The following is a 21,885-nucleotide window of genomic DNA, read 5'->3' on the forward strand; positions in this document are numbered from 1 at the left end:
GAGGTGCTGATCCGTGGGGCCCGTTGGGAGGCGCTAGGGGAGCTCATAGGGGGGCTGCTGGTGGGTGCTCAGTACCTACCGTTTTTTCCCTGTGGGTGCTCCAGCCCCAGAGCACCTATGGAGTCAGTGCCTATGAGTTCAGGGACAGTAATGTGAGAGCTGCATTGACAGTGGAGAAGCAAGTGGCAATGACACTGTGGAAACTTGCAATGCCAAATTGCTACTAGTCATTAGGAAATCTATTTGGAGTTGGAAAATCCACTGTAAGTGCTGTTGTCATACAAGTGTATGGGAGTCATTAATCGTCTCCTGCATCTCTTGCAACGTGCAGGACGTATTAGATGGATTTGCAGCAATGGGATTTCTGAACTGCGATGGATTGATAGACTGCACATATATCCCTATTTTGGCACCAAACCACCTTGCCACAGAGTACAGCAACAGAAAGGGCTACTTTTCTATCGTGATGCAAGCATTGGTGCATCATTGACATGAGTGTGGGCTGGTCAGGGAAGATGCATGACTCTCGCATCTTTAAGAATACAGGACTTTTCAGAAAGCTACCAGCAGGGACTTTGTCAACTGTTGGATTACCGTTGGGAATGTTGAAATGCCAGTAGTGATCCTGGAGGGCTCAGCCTGCTGTTGCTACCTTAGTGCATGAAGCCATACACTGGCCACTTCGACAGCACTCAAGAGAGATTCAGCAACTGGCTCAGAAGATGTAGAGTGCCAGTTGAATGTGCTTCAGGTCGATTGGAGGGATGCTGGGGTTGTTTAATCACAAGATTTGACCTCAGTGAGAAAAATATTCTAGTGGTTATAACTGTCTGCTGTGTCCTGCATAATATTTGGGAAGCAAAGGGAGAAAAGTGTCTGTTGGGGTGATGGTGGAGCAGCTGTCTGCTGAGTTTGAACAGCCAGTCATGAGGGCAATTAAAACCGCTCAACGCGGAGATATACAATGCATGGAGTCTTTGACATACTGCTTTAACAGTGAGCCATGGTAATGTGTTTTTTGTTGTAAAGTGCTCTACCTCGCCCTGCTGTTCTTTGGGGCCTGGTAGGAGTTATGTGGTGCTTGATGTACATGTCTGAATATAAAACTGTCAGTGCACCTATTTAATTTTGTTTGAGAGTGGTCCTATGAGTTGTGTGACACTGTGCATTAATAGGTAATTGGTTGCTTTCAGAACTGCTAAGCACTTGGCAGAATATGTTGTGAATTAATAAAGATGAATTATGTTCCAAATTATAGCATTTTATTTTGTAAAAATATTCAGTGCCAAAATAATTGTGCAATTTTACAACAAATACATTAATACAACTGATGAAGGGGAAAGTACATTGATATCCATTTCAGCTACACATACACTGACCTTTGAAAGCCATAGTTGATATATGTGAAGCTATGATTGTCTTTAATATCCCCTGGGGTGCAGTAGTAGGGTAATGCCGTGGCCCGATGCCATAGGGAATGTTAGGGGTGTGTGTGGAGAAGTCCGGATATGGAGTTCTCAGTGGGCTGCAGAGGGAGCCTGGTGAACCTGTAGACCCACAAGAGTCTGCAGTGTCTGTGTTGGCTGCCTGAGAAACCCCATTATGTCCTGGTGCATCTCCCTCTCTGTCCTGGGCCTTTCTCCTCTCCAGTCTTTCCTTCTCTAGGCTGTCTGCAATGTTTAAATAGTTTTGATTTAAATCTATCCATCCTCTCGAGTATATTGCAGAGTAGTTGGATTGGAGATTTTGTGTGTCTGTGTGTGTGTGTGTGTGTAAGTACCGCATTAATGGTAAAGTTTTATCTGTTCATTGTTGCATGATACTGCATACACATGATATACATTTTGCTAAAGAGAAAAAGTTTCTGTAACTGAAAGCTTAATTGGACCTGAACTTTGTAACAACAAAGAGTATATAAGCCTTAATTATTAGTCCGATGTACATCGTCATATAGCTGAATTGAAAATAGAAGTGACGGTTTCATAACATTTTAATTAGCTGCGGAAAAGGTATAAGTGACAGAACTTGTCTGTTCTTCTAAAGGTTTTCTGTAGCATCCATCACCATATTATGTAAGTACTTGTCACTTTTTGATTTGTATATTTAACTTTATGTAACAAATATCGCACTGCAGAGTGTAGGACTGAATTCCTTGCCCCATTGATGTCAATGGGAGTTTTGTCAACGACTTACATGAATTCAGGATTTTGCCATATGAACCAAATAGTTCAAATCTGGAGAAGTGCTGTACACGTGAATTCTTTTCTTGGCAGTGGTAGGTGCAGGTACTTAACACCTTTCCAAATTTGAGCTTTAACTTCTTTAGCTTTCAATGAAGTATAAAAAGTTATAGGAAACAAAAGAGAAACAGGAGAATCTGAGTCACTTTCTTGCATATTAACCTACACTTGCTGATATGGTATGTCTGCAAATACAGAACTAGAACAAAATTTTTCACAGTTTATTTTCTGAGACTCAGGTTCTCTGAACTGTTTGCTTTTTGACTTAATGTAAAACTCAAGTGTACATTTTGAAAGTGAGCTGAATATGTTAATGGTTGTAAAGAAATTTAATTCAGTTTCTCTGCTGTTTTATTCAGAGTAAATATTAGGCTCTAGAAGGCATAGGACCGCAGAATGTATAGGTGTAAGGACTGGAATGATGCTGAGACCATTTGCCATCTTTAATTTTTGAAATAATATACTTTTTAAAAATAGTGGACTACCATGTTGTACAGTATGCGGTTTATACCATATGTAATAAACACTTGAAAAGTTCATAATGAAAACTGAAATAATTGACTTCCTAGAATAGTTTAACAAGCACTCCAGATTCTCATGCAAATGTCAAACTTGCATAATTGAATTTTGCCAGCTTTATTATAATGTTTATAGCACAACATATTGTATATGCAGTTTATTACTATAAACATTAAACAGATTTGTCAACAAGTGAAGGCAATAGAACCGTAATTAGATCTGTTTATGAAATTAATTATACAGATAAAGAGAACTTGGATGTTTTCCTCACTGCTAATTGACAAGTTGATCAACTGTGCATGTTGCTTAATTGAATTCTATTGGTAAAAGAAATTCAATCTAGATATAGTGTTTTAGTTAAGTTATTCATATTAATAGTGAGTCCAAAAGCTGTTAGTTAAAAGTTGAGGGAGCATACTAATAGTGTGATTTATTCTGAAATGAGTTGTGATGTGTCATAGAGGCATAATTTATGGAAAACAATTACCTATCTGAGTTAGAGATGAAAGGAATAAATTTGTCCTTTTTAGTAGTGTTTGAGGGTGTTTTAGTACTGAAGGTCTCTGCAGCAATGTGGTTGTGATGATTAACACAAATATGTTCAACTGTGTGCATTTGGTCATCATGGTGCATTGGGTGGATAGCTGCGCATATATAGCAAAATATTGGTAGTGTGGCAGTTCTGTATATGGAAACTATCAAAAGAATGTTAGGTATTTTGATTTCTATGTTGTTTTGCGAAGGTGTTCTCCTTTTCCAAGAGATGTACAGTGAATATAACAGTTACAAAAATTAAAAACAAATGCCTTCTGGTTTTATGTTGCCAGCGGAATACAGTCATTCTCTGGTTGAAGCATAAGAGTATGTCTATGCTATGGAGGCTTTACTGGGATAGGTAGGCTGCCATAGCTATGCTGGCAGAATCCCATAGCGCAGATGCAGCCTATATTGACCCAAGATATTTTTCCATTGGTTTTGGAACACTGCCTCCCTGTGTAATGATACCTTTGTTGACAGATTTCAGAGTAACAGCTGTACACTTTCCACAGTATGCATCCGATGAAGTGAGCTGTAGCTCACGAAAGCTTATGCTCAAATAAATTGGTTAGTCTCTAAGGTGCCACAAGTACTCCTTTTCTTTTTATGTTGACAGAAGCATTCTTTTATTGATAAACCTGCCTCTACACTGGGGGTTAGTTCAAAATAGATAAGAAGCTCAGGGCTGTGGGATTTTTAGTACCCCTGACTGACATAGTTATGCCAACCTAATGTAAGTGCCAAGGTGCTGCTGCTACTTTCGACAGACACAGCATCTAACGATTGTGACCCTGAGAAAAGTACTACAGAGGTATTCAGTTAAGAATGTGGACTCTGCCGAGTAGGAGTTCTATGCAAAGTGTAACTCGAACAATTTAATTTTTGGAGAGTTTAGCAATTCATTTGATCCTGATATAGAAGGTGAAGTAGTTAGCATAGGTGTCTAAGATAAAGAGTTGACTAGTGAGGGTGTGGAGATGTACATGATTTCTGTTTGGTACACAGAATGCAAAGGGTTCATCTCGATCACTTTATAGCCTGAGAACTCTGTTCCTCCTACATGGAAAAAATAGGTAAGTAATTGGAAAATTTGTTTTATTACCTGAAAACAAATGATCTTTTAAAACAATTGTGCACAATTGCTGTCTTTGCGAAGCTGGGAAATGTGTTTCCACAGTCTGAATTTTTCTGCTTGGAGGCATAGGGTTTTATTGATAGCTTTAGCACAAGCTTTGTTTACCTGTAAGATAGTGATTTAAAAAAAATGCATTATAATGGTCATGACCATTGAACTTTAAGTGGCAAAATAATTTTCAGAAACTGTTTAAAAATATTACAACCTCAAACTGCTAGAAATGCAAATGTTGTTTTGTGGGTTTTTTTAAGTACTTTGAATTATGCAACCATAGTAGTTGACTCTTAGAGAGATTAATTATCATTTACTTAAGTATTGATAGTATGCGTGCCTCTGTACAAGACACTACTATTATAAAGAGAGTATCACAAATATCAGAGCACTTGCTGCCTTGGAGAGGTTATATTCTAAAGCTCTGATCTTGTAATAAACACTGTATGGGTGAAGCTCTCTGCTTTCATGGAGCTTATTGCAGCATCTTGGCCTGAAAGAAAGACACATAAGATGAAACACTGGAGATGCACAGGAAAGTGCCCACTATAGTTAGTTTAAAGGGTCTTTAGGGGAGATTTGAATAAAGAATTCAGATCTGTAAACCAGAGTCTTTGGTTAGATCATTTTCAGTTGGATTTTTCTAGTGTGGAGAAAAGTTAATCTCCAGCTTCAAAAGAAGATAATGTGGAGGAAAAGTGATTTGGGAGACTTTGTAGGTATTGAATATTGTGGTAGGAAGTGGTGAAGCAGATTGAACATTGTGTGCATAGATTTGTCGTGTTCGTATATTTTTGTTATATGCCATCAAATTATTGTAATTTTTCCCACATATTAGAAGGCAGCAGCTGCTAAGTTTTCATATACTCCTGTTAAGCTATACCTTTGAAAAGCAATCAGCCAAATCTTGCAGTTCTTAATCAAGACTTATTCACACAAAAGCCCACTAAAGTCATTTCGAGTTTTTGCCATATTTGATCATCAGTAAGAAGAGCAGAATTTGGCCCAATGCAAGAGTTAAAAGAATTCTCAGGGTTAGTCTTTTTTTAACTATCTGCCTAAAGTTTTAGTGGTGCAAAAAGGGGTGAATTTGTCATTGATCTAAAATGCAATTGTGAATACTTAATTTCTGGTATTATTAACAAGCAGTGATCTTACAGTGTGCTGTTAAATCACTGTATGAATTTTCCCTTTTTCTTTTCCTTCAGGAAAGGAGACTGAAAAAGCCAAAGATCGTTATGATAAAGCCACTATGAAACTTCACATGATGCATAATCAGTATGTGTTGGCACTGAAGGGAGCACAGTTACATCAGCACCAATACTACGACACTACGCTTCCTCTGTTACTTGATTCATTACAGAAGATGCAAGAAGAAATGGTTAAAGCACTGTGAGATAATCTTTTCCTTTTTGCTTTTGCTTTGTAATATGATGTCAATTTTATTTAATATCCCATTTAATTTTTATTTTAGTCCTGTTAGAAAATAATAAACCAATGTTATTTATTACCAAATGGAATGGCCAAAAAAAGTCATTATTTGTTCTGGTGGCAGTTTTCTATAGAAAGTCCATTCAAATAAATGGGACTTCATGTTTTTCAGGCTTAAGGGACTATGTGGACATGTCAAAGACAGGGCATTTCCCCCTATAAACTTCTAAAATTATTAGTTGGTTTGAGTAAATTCTCAATCTTCATTTTTAAAACTTTGAAATGAATCATTTAATTTAAACTCATATTTGCTAATCCTGCAGATGTCCCTAATTTTGTTTTGTGATTTCTCCCTTTTCATCTTAGTCACAGACAGCAGTGTCAATTGCTGAGCACAGTGATTTGATGTCTATGTACTGTTTCTATCTACTTCATCGCTGCCCAGATTTCTCTCGATCTCATCTGGGATCACATGAAGTAGGAGTGGTTCTTTAATGCAGTCAGTTTACATCTGCTCAAATGAGCAATAGAAAGGCAAAATATACCCCAGATGTTAGGCCTCACTCATTTAAACTTATGTGAGACAGTCTTGCTCAACCTCCATGGACTCTGAGCAATGAGAAAGTGACATGTCTGGTTCCCTAGGGACTTCCGCTCCAGTTTTCGGAAAGAGGCTTGACCTGCAAGACACCAGATTCTGATGAGAATCTTTTCTCTAGCCCTTATGCCTCCTGGTATGCCCCTAGGTTCCTGGGATGCAGTAGACTTGGTCTGGACGCACTGGTTAGTGTAACAAGTAGTATATAAATTCCTTTAAATGTAAAACCTTTTCCCATTGACTTCTTTGATCCTGGCCCGGAAGCCATTCTCACTAGTGCTTATAGTGTGTTTGTTTTGTTTGGCAAAAACAAAAAACCAACTAACAGCTGGTAGGGTGAGTCACAAGGACAAGTTTGAGGAATTTGGTGTTGGGGTTAGCGAGGAGAGCAGCTGATAGAATAGCAAAAGAAGGAAGAAGCCACCTGAAAAAAGTACCTATTCTCAAGGCCCATGGAGAGGACACTGTGGGATCCTTTAATTCTTGACAAGTTCTGAGCTTAAACTGCTTGCACGAAACAACTTGCTCCTTGATCATCATCTTTCCTATTCCTTGCTAATGTCTGACTAGAAAGAGAGGAATAGGTGAGGGCACATTGCTGCTTCCTTAACTTGGTACAATAGAATTCTGTGATCTCTGTAGGAAAGGAGGCAGGAAAAATCCAATTCTTGTCAGTGGTACCAGCCTGGGGCCATTTGGGGTATGTCTACACTGCAGTTAGACACCAGTGGCTGGCCCATGCCAGCTGACTTGGGCTCTTGGGATGTGAGTTAAGGGGCTGTTTAACTGTGGTGTAGACACAGGCTTAGACTGGAGCCCAGGCTCTAGGACTCTGCAAAGTAGGAGGGTCCCAGGGCTCAGGCTGCAGGCCAGGCTCAGAAGTCTACATTGCAGTTAAACAGCCCTGCAGCCTGAGCCCTGTGAGCCTGAGTCAGCTGACATGGGCCAGCTGCCGGTGTCTAATTGCAGTGGGGGCATACCCGCTCCTTTCTTTCCCTGGGTCCTGTGGGAAGGTTAGCCATCTGACCCAAATTAGCTAGCTACTTTTTGAGTTGTACTTCTCCATCAGCTGCTGGGAGTTTCTTCCACCTGGCTCCTCAGGAGTGATCTACAGAGACCATGGAGAAATCGTTTTCTTAGTTATCCTAGTGTCTCAGATGCCTTCTGTTGTGACTGTCTCTGTCATCAGTTTTTGCACTCAATCAGGTAATGGAGGCAAGTGCTGAGAAACAACACATACCATGTACATTTCAAGTTTTAAAAAAATCCCTGGTTGGGGTTCTTACTTTAGAGACCTGATAATTGAAAAGTTCAGTAGTGGGTAAAATATGTACTTACCCCAATTGAGATAGTATTAGGAAAAGTTAATCTAAAAATGACACTGCAGGGTTTCATGTTGATTCTATCAGTAACTCCATATCGAATGTGGGATTTTCAGAAGCACTGAGTATTGGCCTACCTCTGCTCCCATTGAGAATAAGACCAACATTGAGTGCTTTTGAAAATCCCTCCCAAAGTGTGCATAATTTACGTGTACCCAAGTTGGATTTTCTAATTGCCAGCCCTGCAGACACAATCTCTATAGAGTTTTTGAGAATCAGGCCAAGTTCTTAACTTAATCATCACCAGTAATAGAGTGTTTGGGCCACTTTAGGCCCTCAGTTACACCAGTGCGTAGTCCCAGTCTCATCAGTGGAGGTCCATAGCTGTAAATGATTGTAATTTAATGTTGTTCGCAGGGTTGTTTTAGTTGGGTTGGTCCCATGATATTAGAGAGACAAGATGGGTGAGGTAATATCGTTTATTGGTCAACTTCATTTGGTGGAAGAGAAGCTTTCAAGACCTGAAGAAGAGTTCTGTGTAAGCTTGAAAGCTTTGTGTCTCTCCCCAACAGAAGTTGGACCGATAAAAGATATTACCTCACCCGCTTCATCTTTGCAATTTTAATAAATAGTTCTGTTGATGCACAAGTTGGAATAGAATCCAACATTTTCTCTCATCTGCAGGACCAACAAGAGTATAAAGCAGTAAAAATGTAGTTTTGTCACTAAGTGGACCTGGATATCTGAATACACACAGGATCAGCTCTCTTAAGTAAAAAGGTGCCATTTATAAATAATCACCTTATTAGTAGAATACTCATTGTAAAGTGGCTTTTCACGGGAACACTGCTACTATTGGATAACATTGAATCTAAGATAGAACCAAAGCTGATGTTTCAGGGAACTTCAGGCTAGGATCTGGGTGGTTTTAGTGTGGGGGAGATGGGACACCTTCATGAGGTATGGTTGAATAATCCTGGTTTTATGGACTGGTAGCCCTGTAGTGAATTGGTAAGATGTAGTATAGCTCCAACTTGATAACAGAACGGAAGAAAATGCCAAGAACTGAAGGGAAGAAAATTTGTATCACAGAAACTAGTATAGAAAATAGGCAATTAACCCATTCTACAAATATCATTTTTTTTAAGACATGTATAAATATTTGCTTTCCTGAATGCCCACTTCTTTTTACATTAATTTCAAATCATGTACCTTGTATTTTAAAATTTTTTCGAATATATTCCAATGTTAGATTGAGCTTTAATTTTTTTCTTGCCTCCACTGTTTACTCAAATAGCGAGGAAATCCAAGCAAGCAACATTTTTGGGGTTCATTAAGCATCTACTTGAAAAATGATTACAAGGAAAATAGATTAATGTTCCTTCTACTCTAATGTGCACGCTACTCTGGTTGGTCAATAGTGATCAATATTAAAAATTTTTTTTGTCTTCTTTCAGAACTCAGTGAGATAGCTGAAGTTAATATTGAAAGTGTAAAAAGGTAAAATAGAAAATGGCTAAGGAATGCCAAAAATTAAATATTCCTGCTGTTGGGTTTTTGGGTTTGGTACATATAAGAACAGCCATATTGGGTCAGACCAAAGGTCCATCTAGCCCAGTATCCAATCTTCCGACAGTGGCCAATGCCAGGTGCCCCATGGGAATGAACAGAACAGATAATCATCAAGTGATCCATTCCCTGTCACTCATTCTCAGCTTCTGGCCATTGATGGACCTACCTTCCATGAACTTATCTAGTTCTTTTTTGAACCCTGTTATTGTCTTGGCCTTCACAACATCCTCTGGCAAAGAGTTCCACAGCTTGACTGTGCGCTGTGTGGAGAAATACTGCCTTTTGTTTGTTTTAAACCTGCTGCCTATTAATTTCATTTGGTGACCCCCTAGTTCATGTGTTATGAGAAGAAGTAAATAACACTTCCTTATTTACTGTTGTATATATGTTGAAATGTGACATGAGCATACGTGTGCTTCTTCTGGTGGGCTAGTAATAAAATAAAAAGTACAAGAACCCTGCGTTGAGTATTCAGAGAGCAGATTATTTGATTAGTTAAAATGATAGAGAGCAAAAGGTCCCATGGATCACATGCACACTGGCCTGTAATATGGAGACTAACTGTACACTAATTTGTTATCTTAGATTAAAGTAGCTCATTCTTTATTAAACTAATGAGTCAGTGTTGCAGCTCTACATTTTGATGTTAAAATTATCAGTGGGGGGTTCAGATGAAGTACTGCTTCAATTGTTCCTTGGTAGTGATATATGGTGTCAGGAGTAACTAATGGTGCTGCCTGTGTTAGTGGTTCCTTAATTTGTCTGTTATCTGTTTGGAGGTACGGCGGTGGTGGTAGGGAATATGCATCCAAAGCCCTCCCTCTCACAGAATCCCTTTGATGGAGGGACCATAATTGGTTCTTTATATTTTCCAATAATGTACAATCTGATTCCTCTCTCTCACATTGGTCAAACTGGACAGTCTCTACATGGAAGAATAAATGGACACAAATCAGATGTCAAGAATTATAACATTCAAAAACCAGTCGGAGAACACTTCAGTATCTCTGGTCGCTTGAGTACAGACCTAAAAGTGGCAATTCTTCAACAAAAAAACTTCAAAAACAGACTCCGAGAGACTGCTGAATTGGAATTAATTTGCAAACTGGACGCCATTACATTAGGCTTGAATAAAGACGGGGAGTGGATCTGTCATTACAGAAAGTAAAATTATTTCCCAATGTTTATTCTCCCCCCCCCCCTCCCCCCCCCGTTCCTCATAAGTTCTTGTCAACTGCTGGAAATAGCCCACCTTGATTATCACTACAAAAGGTTTTCTTTTTTTTCCCCTCTCCTGCTGGTAATAGCTCACCTTACCTGATCACTCTCGTTAAAGTGTGTATGGTAATTCCCATTGTTTCATGTTCTCTGTGTATATAAAATCTCCTCACTGTATTTTCCACTGCATGCATCCGATGAAGTGAGCTGTAGCTCATGAAAGCTTATGCTCAAATAAATTTTAGTCTCTAAGGTGGCATAAGTACTCCTTTTCTCTCTCTCTTTAGCCAGCTGGAACAGCCATTTGTAGGAACAACTAATTGCAAGGCATTCAACTCTGTTTGTTATCATAGTTTAATTTTACATCTGTTACTACAGAGATGTAACTTAAAAATGTAGTAGCAGAACAGAATAAGAATATTAAGAATATACAGAGTTTTGAAATATTAGTGAAATCGTTGTATGAAGAATGAAAACTAGGAACAAGAACAAAAAAGTTGACCCCTTTTTGTTGAGTTCAGGGTTAAAATTCTTAAAACTAAGTGCTTTAGTGTATTAAAGACTGCCAAGTATTATGAAGATTTACACTAAAGGTCTAGAAAAAATAAGAAATTATCTGAATGTGTTTGTTCTTTTAGTTTGTAAATTAAGATTTTCTGAAATATATATTCATGAAAACATGTTGTACATTAGGTATGCTTTTGGAATTATTTTGGAGGACTTCTATGGCCTGTGTTATGCAGGGGGTTAGACTAGATGATCATAATGGTCCCTTCGGGCCTTTGAATCTATGAATTATTGTATTTTTTCCCACAGAAAAGGAATCCTTGATGAATACAGTCAGATCACCAGTCTTGTAACAGAAGAGATAGTGAATGTCCATAAAGAGATCCAGACTTCTGTTGAACAGATAGACCCTAACTCAGAGTACAATAGCTTCATAGAAGCTCACAGGTATAAGCTTTCCATTCTAGTCCTTTTATTCATTTTTACCTTGCAAGAAGAAATCATATTCTGTGTTAAGCCTTAATACTGAAAAATGGTATATGCTTAGTTTGTTTTCAGTTGGGTTCCTTTAAATTGTTACTTGACTGTAATGCTTCATCCTTACTTGTAAGATTGTCTGACCTGTGTATCTCCATCTATGTAAACTGTCCAAGGACTTCGTTAAATAATAAACAAGTCTTAAACTCAGCAATAAGTTTTTTAAAAAAGAAAATACTAAACTCTGATAATTACTGATAAAGATATGTAGGCAGATAAAATTGTGGGAGCTAGAAATTCTGAGTCACAGCATTAGCTATGTGCTATGTAATTTCAAGCAAAGTTTGTTTTAAGAATAAGTTTTATTTGTTCTTTATGGATCTGATCTTGCACATTTGTCACTCGGATAAGTAGTCCCAGTGAGTTCTTGGAATTATATGCATGCATTTTTATTTTATCTCAGTTACTAATATATAGATTAATATTCATATTATTAGTTAGTCCTAAACTTGCAACTGGATCAGTTATTATGTGTCCATACACCCATATGGTGGTCCATTAAAAGCCTTAGTTATGTAATGACCTTAATCCAAGGAAATGTCTTCCATTTTGTGTTTTGTTGTGTTTTTTAAAACTGCACTCTTATTTTGAAGGAAAGCTATCATGTTGCCTATCTTCAATCTGCTTTTGTTTTCAGTATGATTAAAATATGCTTTTTATTGACATAATCATTTTGGAAAGGAACAAATAGCTTCTGAGCTACACTTAGCGTCTGTGTGTGTGTATACTGTGTAATATAAATCTTAAATTATTTTGTATACTTAACAGGTCACCAGAGAATGTAGAACAAGAAATAGTGTTTGATACATCTTTACTGGAAGAAAACGAAAATCTTCAAGCTAATGAGATAATGTGGAATAACTTAACAGCAGAAAGCTTGCAAGGAATGTAAGTATGTCTCAGAAAATGTGGCATCCTTTTTGACTGTATAATAAGATTCCAGAAATGACACTGTGTCACTATGAAGCCTAGAATGTCTGTTGAGTCATTGTGAAGTGATGGAAACAGCTACAAGCATGGCTGAGAGTTTTTTGTTCAAAATATCACCAGATTGCATCATCACTGGGTTTCGCAGTCTGTTGCTGTCCAGTTTTTAACTTCTTAACTATTTTGACTTTATGAATTACACCTATGCGGTATACAGTTACAGTAAGGCATGTATCTATACTATCCCAAGAGTCCTAAACCATTGTAATATCAGAGGTAACTCAACCAATTACCTTGCAGCTAATTTGCATACAACAATTTCATCGGTTGTATGAGGGAAAATAGATTATTTGGCTCAGATGCCACACTGGAGCAGCTCATATAATTCTCCCAGCACAATAACACCTACACACACCACCATTATTTATACACATTAACCCCAAACACACATAGCCCATCACTGCAGCACACAAACTCATTTGCCACCGTCCCAAATTAACACGAATTTTCCAGGATATTTTCTCCAGACACAAATCAACACAAGCGGCACACACAATAACCCATAACATCACTGTGAAGCGTAAAATGTCCGTTAAGTTATTGTGAAGCGATGGAGACAGCTACAAGCATGACTTGAGAGCTCTTTTTATTTGGATTATAATCAGGTTAAATCTTCATCTAGAAGATACTAAGGTGATAAGTAATAGCATGGATTTGTCAAGAACAAATCATGTCACACTAACCTAGCAGCTTTCTTTGACAGAGTAACAAGCCTTGTGGATAAGGGGGAAGCGGCAGATGTGGCATAGCTTGACTTTAGTAAGGCTTTTGATACTGTTTTATGTGACCTCCATAAACAAACTAGGAAATGCAACCTAGATGGAGCTACTGTAAGGTGGATGCACACTGGTTGGAAAACAGTTGCAGGAGAGTATTCATCAATGGTTCACAGTCAAGCTGGAAGGGCATATCAAGTGCGGTCCTGCAGGAATCAGTCCTGGGTCCAGTTCTGTTCAATATCTTCATCGATGATTTAGATAATGGTATAGAGTGTGTACGCTTATAAAGTTTGTGGATGATACCAAGCTGGAGGCGTTGAAAGTGCTTTGGAGGATGGAATTAAAATTCAAAATGATCTGGACAGAGTGGAGAAATGGTCTCAAGTAAATCGGATGAAATTCAATAAGGACAAATGCAAACTACTCCACGTAGGAAAGAACAATCAGTTGCACACATGCAAAATGGGAAATGAGTACCTAGGACGAAGTCCTGCAAAAAGGGATCTGGGCTCAGAGTGAATCACAAGCTAAATATGAGTCAACAGTGTAACACTGTTGCAAAAAAAGCAATCATCATTCTGGGATGTATTAGAAGGAGTGTTATAAGCAAGACACAAGAAACAGTTCTTCTGCTCTACTCCTCCCTGGTTAGGCCTCAACTGGAGTATTGTGTCCAGTTCTGGGTGCCATATTTCAGGAAAGTTGTGGACAAATTGGAGAAAGTCCAGAGAAGAGCAACAAAAATGATTAAAGGTCTAGAAAACATGACCTATGAGGGAAGATTGAAAAAATTGGGTTTGTTTAATCTGGAGGAGACTGAGAGGGGACATAAAAGGTTGTTATAAGGAGGTGAGAGAAACATTGTTCTCTTTAACCTCTGAGGATAGGAGAAAAAGCAATGGGCTTATATTTCAGCAGGGGTGATTGAGGTTGGACATTAAGAAAAACTTCCTAATTGTCAGGATAGTTAAGTACTGGAATAAATTGCCTATGGAAGTTGTGGAATCTCTGTATGATCTGCTCTTAAAACACTCCAATGATGAATACCTATCAGGGATGGTAGATAATACTTAGTCTTTCTTTGAGAGCAGGGCACTGGACTAGAAGACTTCTTGAGGTCCCTTCCAGTCCTATGTGTCTATGATTCTATGATCACTGAGATTTGTGGTCTGTTACCATCCAGCTGTTCTCAGCTGTTTTTAGGTTTTTTACACACATGACTTTATGAATTACACCCATGTCACAGCATAGGCTTTCAGCTACTAGTTTCAGAAGCTTCGGTTTCTGTTCCCCATACTTCCTCCTCTTTATCCTGGACCTCCGGCTGCCTAACAGGTTTATAAAGAAATTCAAGTTCCGGATGATGACACTCCCTTTGATTATTCGTTCCCTTTCCCAGGAAGCCTGGTTTGTGCTTTTGATATGAAAGATGCCTATTTCCACATCGACAGTCATCCCCAGAAGTTTCTCCGATTTATGGTTAGTTACTCCCATTATCAGTTCCATGTCCTCCCTTTTGATATTGCAACTGCTCTGTCTAGGCCTTTTGGTATTCTCCTACCTGGATGACTGGCTCCTCGTTGCACCATCCCGCAGGTGCTTCTTACCAGCCACTGTGGCCCTTTGCGGGCCCCTTGCCACTCTTGGGATTTGCATCAATGAGGAGAAGTCAGTTCTCGTACCTACCCACCAGATCACCTTTATTGGTGCTCGTCTGGACTCCATCGCAGCCCAAGTTTTACTTCTGGTCGACCGCTTTGCAGCCCTCGCTTCTATCATTACCACCTGGCGCTGCACCCCACACACCTCCATCCACCATTGACTTTCCCTCCTCGGCCACATGATGGCCTGTACCTCCGTGATGCCTCATGCCACCTACACATACACTGCCTTCAGGTGTGGCTCCTCTCTATCTACAAGCTGCAGACAGGCTGCTTGGACAAACTTGTCCTGCCTCCCACTGTTGTCCTGGCATCCCTTTCATGGTGAACCAACCCGTCGAAGGTACTGGTTCGCACCTCCTTTACAGCTCCCACTCCCCTATGCCACTCTGACCACGGATACCTCTCTCGTTGGTTGGGGCATCCACCTGGTCGCAGTCTCTGGACCTCTCCAGGATGCATATCAACATCCTGGAGTTGTGTGCTGCCTGCCTCATCTGTCAGGCGTTCCTCCCCCTCATACAATCTTGTCACATTCAACTGCTCTCTGACAACATGGCTGTGGTAGTCTGTCATCAAGTAAGGCAGCACCAAGTCTCCCTCCTTCTGTGCGGAGGCTGTCCACTTCTGGAACTGGTGCATCAAACACGGTGTTACACTCCAGGTGTATATCTCCTGAGTGCCCATAACTCCCTTGTGGACATGCTCAGCATGTCCTTCTACGCAAAGCACAAGTGGGAGCCTCAGAATCCTACCCTATGCTTTGGTCTCCGCAGGTGGAGCACCCTGCTCTGGGACATCTTTGTGGTCAGAGAGAACTGCGAACTTCCCTTTTATTGCTCCAGGGGGGTTGTGTGGGCAGAATCCTGTGGCAGTGGCCTTATCCTCCACTGGACTGGCAATCTCTGCTATGCCTTACCACCCATTCCCCTGCTCCCACAAGTTCTGTTCAAGGTTTGCTGGTATTGAGTAGCAGTCAGACTGATAGCCCCATTTGGCCTCGTCAGTATTGGTTCACAGACCTCCTCCGCCTCTCTGCTCATCTCCCGCTCTGCCTCCGAGCACACCCGGATCTCCTTTCACAGATGTATGAATGACTCCGGCACCCCAACTCGTGCCCGTTCTGCCTCACGGGTTGGTGTTTGGGTGGATTTCATGAGTACACAGGTCATGCTCCACCCCAGTGCCTGTCCTCGTGCACAGCAGGAGGCTGTCCTCCAGGGCCTGCTATCAAGTGAAATGGAAACGGTTCACCATCTGGGCTCACTGCCACCATTACCCGCTAGACTTCATATCCATCTCTCCCCTCCTTGACTACCTTCTCCAACTCAAGCTGTTGGGCCTTGCCCACAGTTCCATTTGGATTCACCTGACGGTGCACAGTGCCTTCCTTCCTCCCTCCGGTAGACAGTTCCACTGTGTTCAGTTATCCAACCGCTGTTTGTTTCCTCAAAGATCTACTCAATGCCTTTTCACCACTGTGCAAGCCATCCCCTTCCTGGGACCTTAATGTCACTCTGCCCTGATCAAGCCTCATGATGTGCTGTCTTTCCTACCTCTCAATGAAGGTGATCCTCTTAGTCACCATCACGTCGGTGTGACATGTTAGCGAGTTGGCAGCCATGATGGCCGATCTCTCCTCCCCCTTGGTCAACACACACCCCAGCTTCCATAAGGACAAGGTCTCCTTATGCCTGGACCCCAAATTCATCCCTAAGATGGCGTTCACATTCCGCATCAACTAGTACATCCGCCTCCCGGTCTTCTATCCCAAATCCCATGCCTCCAGCAGAGGTAAAAACATTGAATACTCTTGACGTCGGCCGTGCAGTGGCCTTCTACATCCACTCATGCCTTCTGCATTTTACCCAGGGTCTTCATTGCCGTTGCAAAGGACAAGCCCTCTCCTTGCAGCTTATCTCCAAATGGATCTCCGAATGCTATACTCTCCCAGATACCTCCACCTCCTGGAGTCACAGCTCACTCCGTGCAGGCACAAACCTTTACAAAGGCCTACCTTGCATACGTGCCATGGCAGGATGTTGCCAAGCAGCCATGTTGAGCTCCGTCCACACTTTTACCTCTTGCTACTCCATTGCCCCAGCAGTAGCAGGGGATGCGGCCATTGGCTGTGCCATGCTGCAGACTATCACTTCCTGTGAGGCTTTGCACCCACCTCCATGTTGATGATTGCTCACTACTCACCGACATTTGGAATCCATATGGGGACCATCACTCAAAGAAGAAAAGGAGGTTACTTACCTGTAATAGAGGTTCTTTGAGATGTGTGGTCCCTGTTAAGATTCCAGTACCGGCTCTCCATCCCCTCTACTATGGACTACGCTGCTTAGTGGCAAGGGAACTAGAGCAGCGTCAACCCACATGGCCTCTTATAACCTTAGCTGTGGATGTGAGGGCGACGCACGTGTTGGTCAACAGACATTGTTGTACAACTTGTCTAGCTCTGGATCATGGCATTCATGTGCACTCACATTTGGAATCCAAATGGGGACCATATATCTCTAAGAACCTCCAGTTACAGGTAAGTAACTTCCTCTTTATCAGTATCTTTCCTAATGGAAATAGGCTTTCATAAAATTAGAGCTGTATTTGGAATAGAGGCAGACAGATTTTCACACACAAAAATTCTGGGAAACAGTTAAAATAATGAAGCCAACTGAACCATCCCAGTGTAAGAGCCTCTTTTGACATCTGCCAAAAAAAAAAAAAAAGCAAGTTGATTCACTTGTTAATACTTCCCGGAGAGTCAACTGTTCTACCACTCTTATCTATGTTCTAACTCATAAATTTTATTGGTAAAGACATTATCCTTTAAATATCAAGATTAAGTTATCCTAGCATCACCACGTGGCACTCCACTACTTGCATGCTGGTAGAGAATATAGTTTTCTATTTTATAGCAGATTGCTGGACTGATTCCAGTTATTTATGGACTAACTTCAGACTTAGACCCTTAAGAGTTAGTGCCCAGTCCTGCAACTCTTGCTTACATGAATAGGATGTCATTATTTAATTAGATTACTATCTGTTGGCTTCTTTGAAATATTCTTTTTATTCCATGACAGGATATATTCCTTTGACTTCAGTTAATGGACAGTATGACTAAAAACATTATCTATCTTGTGAAAGCTTAGAGATATTTGTACTTGGTAGGATCAATATACAAAAAGTGGAAACCATCTATGGGTTGTAGTCTAGTGAGAATCTGGAAAAGTGTAGGCACAGGAAGATGTGTCAAAAAGGTTTGACACATCACATTTTTCAGAACAGTGAGAGACCTGAAAGGAATAGATTGTACTATTGGGTTGGTACAGGCCAAAGCCTGGAGAGGTTATGGAAGAGCCTGGGAAGAAGCTTAGAGCTATTGTAATAAGGTATAATCACACAGAATGAGGTGAACCTCTGGAGAATTTAGGATGACCTTATGCAGGGTTTTGAAGATTTAAACCCTGATTTTGACCTCATATTCCACAAGGAGCCAATGAAGAGAGCAGTGGGGTGATGTGCTCTTGGCACCCTGTGTTACTGAGCAACTGGATACTTGTTTTATTGGTGGCGGGGGTAGGGGGTGAGTGGAGTCATACCTAGGTACAGAGAACTACAGCAATCAAGCCAGCAGGTCATTACTTCATGGATCATTGTTGAAGTCTGGATGTGATATGAGGAGTGAAGTGTTCTTTCTAGTCATAGCTAGAAAAGATTATTTTTCACAGCTCTATCTATTTGGGTGTCTAGAAGCAGTGAGAAGTCCAGATTAAGATTGATTCTGAGGACTGTCTTGACAATCTGCAGGTGATGCTGTGGAGGCAATGAGCTTTTAAAGTGCTTCATTTTCCCTCAGAAGCATCACTTTCCAGTTGAAAAGTTTCGTTTTAGCTTTTCAACTGGTTACTGATTTCAGCCAAGCCATGGGATAACTGAGAAATGGTGCTATTTGCATCTGATGTGATGGTGATGTAGAGCGGGCGTCTTCCATTTGTTGCTGACAATTTAGTTTGTATTGTTTCAGTTTCATCAAGTGGTTGCATATACAGTGTTGAACAAGGAGGAGAGGACGGCTCTATATGGGACTCCATGGGTTGAGAGTTCTGGAGGAGGAGCCCATGTGACTCTCCAGTTTGAGAGAAATGACTTGGAATGATCCTGCTACATTTCCAAGGCATTCCAGGATTCCATGGTCAGCAATATCAAATGCTGCAGAGAAGTGTAACTGTATAAATATGAATGTGTGGCCTTTGCCCTGGCTCAAGATTATCTCGTGCCATCTTTGTTCAGTGACATGGCCTGAAGCCTGACTGAGAAATGTTGACGATATTGGCAGTATCTTTAGCCAAAGCTAAATACATCTGAAATGCCATAGCCAAAACCTTTCTTGCTCGCTGCTGTGACCAGTCACTTTCCTATTTAAGGACCTCTACTGCCTCCCCATAGTCCTGTGCATTAAGTTCAAACTTCTTGTCCTTGGCTAAAAGGCCTTCAACACTCAGCACCTGCCTGCATCTCTGACCGCTGGTCTCTTTTCTTGTTTAAGCCACCCACACCGTCTGCTCCATCATCAGTGTCAGCCTGGACACCCACTTTGTCTGCTTTCACAGATACTTTCTTCCATGCTGCTGTACTTAAAAAAGTACTAAAATCTATTTGGTAAGCCACCACCATTGCCCTTGGATGTCTCCATAGGAATACTCTCAATGAATTCATTGTGGGCTTGGATGTGCCTCAGCCTACACACCTCCTCCTGTAGCTCTCATCTGCTTCCCGAGGGATTCCACCAGCAGACACCTTTCACACTGGATGGTCCCTGCAGCCTGGGTTTCTGAGAGGGGAAATGCAGGCCACAGTCTCTGCAGATCCACACCAAGTTCCACACCAAATGTGGAAAAATGCAGGCCACAGTCTGCAAATCCACACGAAGAGGCATCCATGGTCGGGTTATAAACTTTTTGGGTTGGGGATTCTTACCTAGTTGACTGTTCAGCAAGAATTCAAGCACGCTTATGAACATAGCGCAATTAAATTAGGGTAATCTACTCTTCTTCTGATGCGTGTGTGTGTGATTGTTGCTGATGGCAATGGGAAATATGCACATCTATATTGAGGGAATAGACTGCTTAAGTGAAAATCAGTGCTTTTTGCAATGTACATTTACAATTTGTTATGCATGAGTCCATGTTAAAAGCAGAGTTGGTTGTGTTCTTATATATGTCCTAATTGTAGTGAATTTAATAATTAAACAAAATGTTTAATAAATAGAAGACAGCAAATATAGAATAGCATGTGATGTGATGTAATTCTTTTGAATTTCACTGTTGTTTGCTACCTTTCCCCAAAAAAGTATCTGTGGGCTAGATTGTGACATTTAGCCTCAAGTCCCCCGTATGAGCTCGTATGAAGCTGCACTGTCCCAGGGAAGCTGTGGGGAGTTCTTCTTTTTCTTGGTGTACAGATGAAGAGTGTGTTCTCTATCATCCTGAAGGATGGTACAGCATACTCCCATAGCCTGATTGTGGAAAGGATCAAAGCTATGCCACTACTTTTCTTCTTGTCGCCTTTGGTGGTACATGAAGGGAGTATTTTCTTTGCTCTTCAGATAAATTTTTCTCCAGAGGTCAGGGATTGCAAGTGTCTTTTATTCTTGCACAGGCTGTCCAAGGGAAAGGTTCTTTGTGTCCCTCATCCCCTGTGCACCCGCACTGTGCTGACGGCAATGTGTCCCTTTATCAGGAAACTTACTATAAGTTGATTATCTATCGTAAGATTTGTGTCTATAATGAATTATTTTTGTAATTATTCCCAACATAGTGATAATTTGTAGTAATTCAGACTGCCAGATTCTGAAAGAGGGTGTATGAAAAAAAATCAGTAGCCAGCTGCTATAGCTCTGGGTGAGCTCCTCCTGGTGGAGAAGGTTATGGATTTTATTGTTTATGCAGGATACCACCAAATATTAATTTAGCTATAATTCTTTTATTAAATTCAAAGGTCAAATGGTATTTATACAGTTGCTTCAAATGTGCCTTAGATGTGTAAGCAGTCATCACGTCCTCATAAAATACAGTTATAAACAATGATCAGGTGCTTATCAAAGGACTAGGCCCAGGAGTGCTCAAACCCACGATGGTTGTCTCCAGCTTGCACAGACAGAACCCTTTACGAGCTCACTTTTTTTTATAGACTTTAACAAACAAGCGATGTCAGAGCCAATTGTTCACTTGAGCTAAGAACCAGTTTTGAGCAGTTTGGAAATGACCCCTTTCCTGGCTTTGAGTAGACAAGATTTTATGATTTGGCCCCTTTCTTCAAGTTGACACTGGTATGTTAAATGTCACGATAAGTGTATTACATCACAAAATAATTTTTCTTTGTCAGAATCAGTTTTGATAATTCAGGGCTTCTCTTCTCTTACCAGCTATAATTTGAGCTTATCACTTTTACAACTTATCTTGCTGTTACATTTTTTATTTAAGCCTTCCCTTGACTGCTAAAATCCCTTTATTTGATTTAAACCGAATACATATTTTCCTACATTATGTTATTGGGTTAAGTTTAGTTAAACCATTATCTCCATTATAAAATACATTGTGTGGAAAATTGGATCAGTTTTATGTTTAAAAATAGCGTAAAGCTAAGTAAATAATCCAATAAAGAATCATGGTATACACATAGTGGTCTCTGTGTCAGCATTTACCAGTGGTTCTCCTCTAAGTACAAAGAGAAACTTTGGTATTTGCTGATAAGTGTTGATGGTTTAATGGAAGCTACTGCATTAACATATGCAAACAAAATAGAAAACTGTGATGAAATGTTATATTTAGAAGATAGTGGGATGAATTAAAAGAGCAAATAATATATGACTGGTAGAGAATGTCTGTTAAGCTAGTAAAAGGGTG

At 40.4% G+C, this 21,885-nt stretch overlaps 1 protein-coding gene across 20 annotated transcripts in view; it reads left to right on the top strand.

Moving 5' to 3' along the window:
• FER (FER tyrosine kinase) overlaps window positions 1-21,885 on the top strand; it is a 427,220-nt gene that overhangs the window by 95,076 nt on the left and 310,259 nt on the right. For 18 of the 20 annotated variants that reach the window (XR_005225689.2, XM_037901518.2, XM_043547703.1 and 15 more), the window contains 3 exons: window positions 5,631-5,814; window positions 11,380-11,517; window positions 12,376-12,495. Coding sequence is in view for 19 of the 20 variants with exons in the window: in XM_037901518.2 (XP_037757446.1) it covers window positions 5,631-5,814; window positions 11,380-11,517; window positions 12,376-12,495 (442 nt within the window). In the remaining variant the exon portion in view is untranslated. Of the gene's footprint in view, window positions 1-5,630; window positions 5,815-9,230; window positions 9,274-11,379; window positions 11,518-12,375; window positions 12,496-21,885 lie in introns of those variants that run through there. The other 2 variants (XM_037901525.2, XM_027817823.3) reach the window with 2 other exon arrangements.

Source organism: Chelonia mydas, chromosome 5 (genome assembly GCF_015237465.2).
Source record: "Chelonia mydas isolate rCheMyd1 chromosome 5, rCheMyd1.pri.v2, whole genome shotgun sequence".
Lineage (NCBI taxonomy): Eukaryota > Metazoa > Chordata > Testudines > Cheloniidae > Chelonia > Chelonia mydas.